This window comes from Mastomys coucha, unplaced genomic scaffold (genome assembly GCF_008632895.1).
Source record: "Mastomys coucha isolate ucsf_1 unplaced genomic scaffold, UCSF_Mcou_1 pScaffold21, whole genome shotgun sequence".
Classification (NCBI taxonomy): domain Eukaryota; kingdom Metazoa; phylum Chordata; class Mammalia; order Rodentia; family Muridae; genus Mastomys; species Mastomys coucha.
Genome location: NW_022196904.1, coordinates 139691711 through 139695329, shown reverse-complemented (window position 1 = coordinate 139695329; position 3619 = coordinate 139691711). Strand labels below are relative to the sequence as shown.

The 3619-nt window shown below is 35.8% G+C and overlaps 1 protein-coding gene across 2 annotated transcripts in view; it reads left to right on the top strand.

Moving 5' to 3' along the window:
* The window catches only part of LOC116103497 (solute carrier family 22 member 19-like), an 82646-nt gene extending 81028 nt beyond the window's left edge, over nt 1–1618 (top strand). For both annotated transcript variants that reach the window (XM_031389559.1, XM_031389558.1), the window contains one exon: nt 1221–1618. In XM_031389559.1, the coding sequence (XP_031245419.1) occupies nt 1221–1281 (61 nt within the window). In that variant the 3' untranslated portion in view covers nt 1282–1618. The remainder of the gene's footprint in view (nt 1–1220) is intronic.
* The last annotated feature ends 2001 nt before the right edge of the window (nt 1619–3619 follow it).

Below are 3619 nucleotides of genomic sequence, written 5' to 3'. Positions count from 1 at the left end.
CTGTTTGTCAAAAGCCGAATCCCATGCACACCTGGCCAGAACCCCTCGTCCCGTGGAACAAGGGACCCTGTAAGAAATCCCGGTCCGCGGCAGTTTTGCTTGTTTGTTTGTTTACACATGGAAGTTGTATTTGGAATAGGAACCATTTGCATATATGTTTATACATTGGTTTCAGATGTGCCTGGAAACTCTCTAAATAACAAAGACCAGCATAGGGAGATTTAGGGACAAATAGGACAAGAATATATGCATTTTGTCCTTTCTGACCCCCATGTAGAACACATATCCTTGATGATCTTTCACAAGCATACAGAAACACAAATGCCATTTTATCCCTCATACCTGGTAAGTGCTTGTAAGCTGTCTGAAATTCACAGTACTTATGTGTTTGAGTATACAATGGTCACTGAATAACTTAAAAGAAATTACATATAGGTCTAAAGGACCTGTCACTAATGACACTATCTGAGTGAAGGAATCTTGGTTTTGCTATGAGATTCAGATTATTTTTGTTACACTAGGAATGAAAGTGTTCATGACAGAGAAGAAGGTAGTCATCAACAAAGGTCATAGAATGTAAAATAATGGGCAGAATTTCAAAACTTATGAGGCATTTCTATTGCCTCCCCCCACCCAAGCATCCTTGAAGAATACCATGACAGCAAAGGTAGAAAGTGCTCTAGTGTGCTTCTCTGTTGCAGTGATAAAACACTGAGCAAACGCAACTTGAGGAGAGAAGGGTTTATTTTAGTTTATAGGTTAGTCCATCACTGAGAGAAGCTCAGACAGGAGCTTCAATCAGAAACTAATCAAGCAATGTTATTTACTAGTTTGCTTTCTCTGGCTTGTTCAACTACCTTTTATATACAGCTCAGGCAATCTGCCTAAATATATCAATACAGTGAGTTGGGCCCTCTTATCTCAATTAGCAATCAAGAAAATTCTCTAAAGAAGGGGCCACAGACTAATCTGATGAATCAGTTCCTCAACTGACATTCTTGCTTCTCAAGTGTGTCAAGTTGACAACCAAGATTAGCTATTACATAGAAGTTACCAGGAGGTTGGCCTTTTACTTGACAAGATGAACTCAAATCATTTTTGGCAGGAATAATGGATGTTTTCAAAGCAGTTGTGTAAAAGATGAGGATGTAGCCGATGCCATTTTTCTCTGTGTTCTCCTAGGTTTATTGTGTTTTTCATGTTTGCTGTATGTTTTACAGAGGAAGAGTCTCCAGACAAGCAAAGCATAAGGATACTTTCATCAAAGTGACACAGTTTTAAGGAACTCCAAGAACTGAAATCTGATAAAGGAACAAGATAAGAAAACTACCACTCAGATTTATGATGGTCCAGGTTCACTCTAGATATAGCAAAATTCTTGATCAATTAACAATATAGCACAAAGTTTGTATTAAATTTAAAATTTCCATACTCAACTGATATGTGTTATTTCAATAACAAAATCAAAGGAAAACATAACACAGTAAAATAAGACTTGAGAGATATTTTTATGATAATAGACAACTATAAAGTTTCCAGATAGGGCATGGATGAATCTTCTTCTAATTATTGTGACATAATGCTTGCAAAAATTAAAGATGGATAATTAATTGTGGAATTCTTATTAATTTCCTTCCATGGTTGTTGGGATAATCTCTTGTACACTGTGTAAAGACTGTCTTTGTATAATTCAAATGCTAATTTCTGTACCAGCAGAGATTTGAGTACAGGTGGACTTTGGTATTATTATTTTTATGAAGCATCACCTGTCTCAGAATTCTGTAAACATCTTCTCTATTACCTTCTGATTGGTTTATTATAGAGATGAATGGCTTATGCCAGGGCAGGAGAGAAAAAGTGTGACATTGATTTGGTGAGAGATAGAAACTCTAGGAAAGAGTTGATGGTGAAATTGATCAGCTATTAATAGGAAATATATAGAAGCCTCAGAATTTTGTAAGAAACACCATGTTAACAGCAAAGGTTTGAAAAAAGATTTTTCTATCACTTGACAGTAAGCCCAGAAAATTATAAGGAAATTTCCTACTTGTTCTTTGTATAGTCTAACTCCATTACCTGCAGTAAATAACACAAAAGTTAACAAAAAAAATAAAATTTTATAAATGGATGTGTTTTATTTTGCAGAGTTTGGAAAAATTAAAGTAAGTATACTATTCCATAGATACATATTCAGGATTTAAATGGGCAACTTCTTTTTTGAAAAGGCTGATTTTGTAATTACATATTTATTATCAGTTATTATGGTGAGACCTTTAAAAAATTAAGGCTGAAAATGTTCCAGCATATTTCTCTAGTAAAATGAAAGATTTTTGCATATTATAACATAAAGGTTATTACATGCATACCACATAAATGTACAGGACAAGTAATTATGGAAAGATGAAATCATACTTTAAAAGAGATGCTTACTAAACAGAAAGGGATAACAAGTACCCCCAGAGAAATATTACATAGTGCTTTATTACCTTTAAAAATTTAAAGGTTATGAATAGAAAACAGCTACTGAGAAACATTGGATTGTGGTGAAAAAAACCTGCTGATTTAAACCATTCTGTATCTTTTTTATTCATTGTATTTTATGTGTATGAGTACACTGTAGCTGTATAGATGGCCATGAGCCATCATGTGTGTGGCTGCTGGGGATTGGACTCAGGACCTCTGCCGGCCTTGCTCGCTCCAGTCCCACTCGCACTCTGCCATAATTCACTGTAGCTGTCTTCAGACACACCAGAAGAGGGCATCCAATCTCAATATGGGTGGTTGTGAGCCACTATGTAGTTGCTGGGATCTGAACTCAGGACCTTTGGAAGAGAAATCAGTGCTCTTACCCACTAAGCCATCTTGCCAGCTCCAGTCTGTATCTTTTAACTTACAAATAGAAGTCAGGAAATGTGTTGCATGGGGGCAGAGGCTATGCCTTTGTTTCAGCAGAAAACAAAAAGCTGTATATTCCTTCAATATTAATAAATATTAGCTTTAACTGTGGGAGAACTCCTGAAAATCTTGGCTTCAAACCTTAAGTAAGAAACCAAGAAGAACAAAAAAACAGGAAACATGAATGTTTATCCCTTTTCACGGGAACCACGCTAAGATTAGCTGAGACATGTCACTGCATAGCCAATAAATATTATTGGCTATAGAGTCCTCAGGACTTATTGCCACATGCCATTCTTTCATAGGGCATGGATGGAGATTTATATTACAATTTGGCTATACAGTTCAAATGGACTTATGTAGTTTAATGCCTTTCTTGATCAAACAAAGAGAATAATCTTTAGCTAATTTGTATACACTGCACATTCCATACATGTATCAATGCATAAATATCTATTACCTTTAAAAGTTTATGTGTTTTCAGAACAAAATGACCAGACACCAATGAAGAAAAGACAAGTAGCCCAGGTGATCTAGCCTCACAGACTGTCTTAAAAGCTGTTTCCTCAAAAACCTGTATCCAGAATGACTTCAAAGTGTTAGCTCAATTGTTCCATCTCCCAAAACTTGCAGTCATGACTTCAATTAAACCCTATACTTTCCCATCACACAGAGACTGGAAAGCAAATGATATAGCCGGATTTCTCACAATTTGACCAATTTC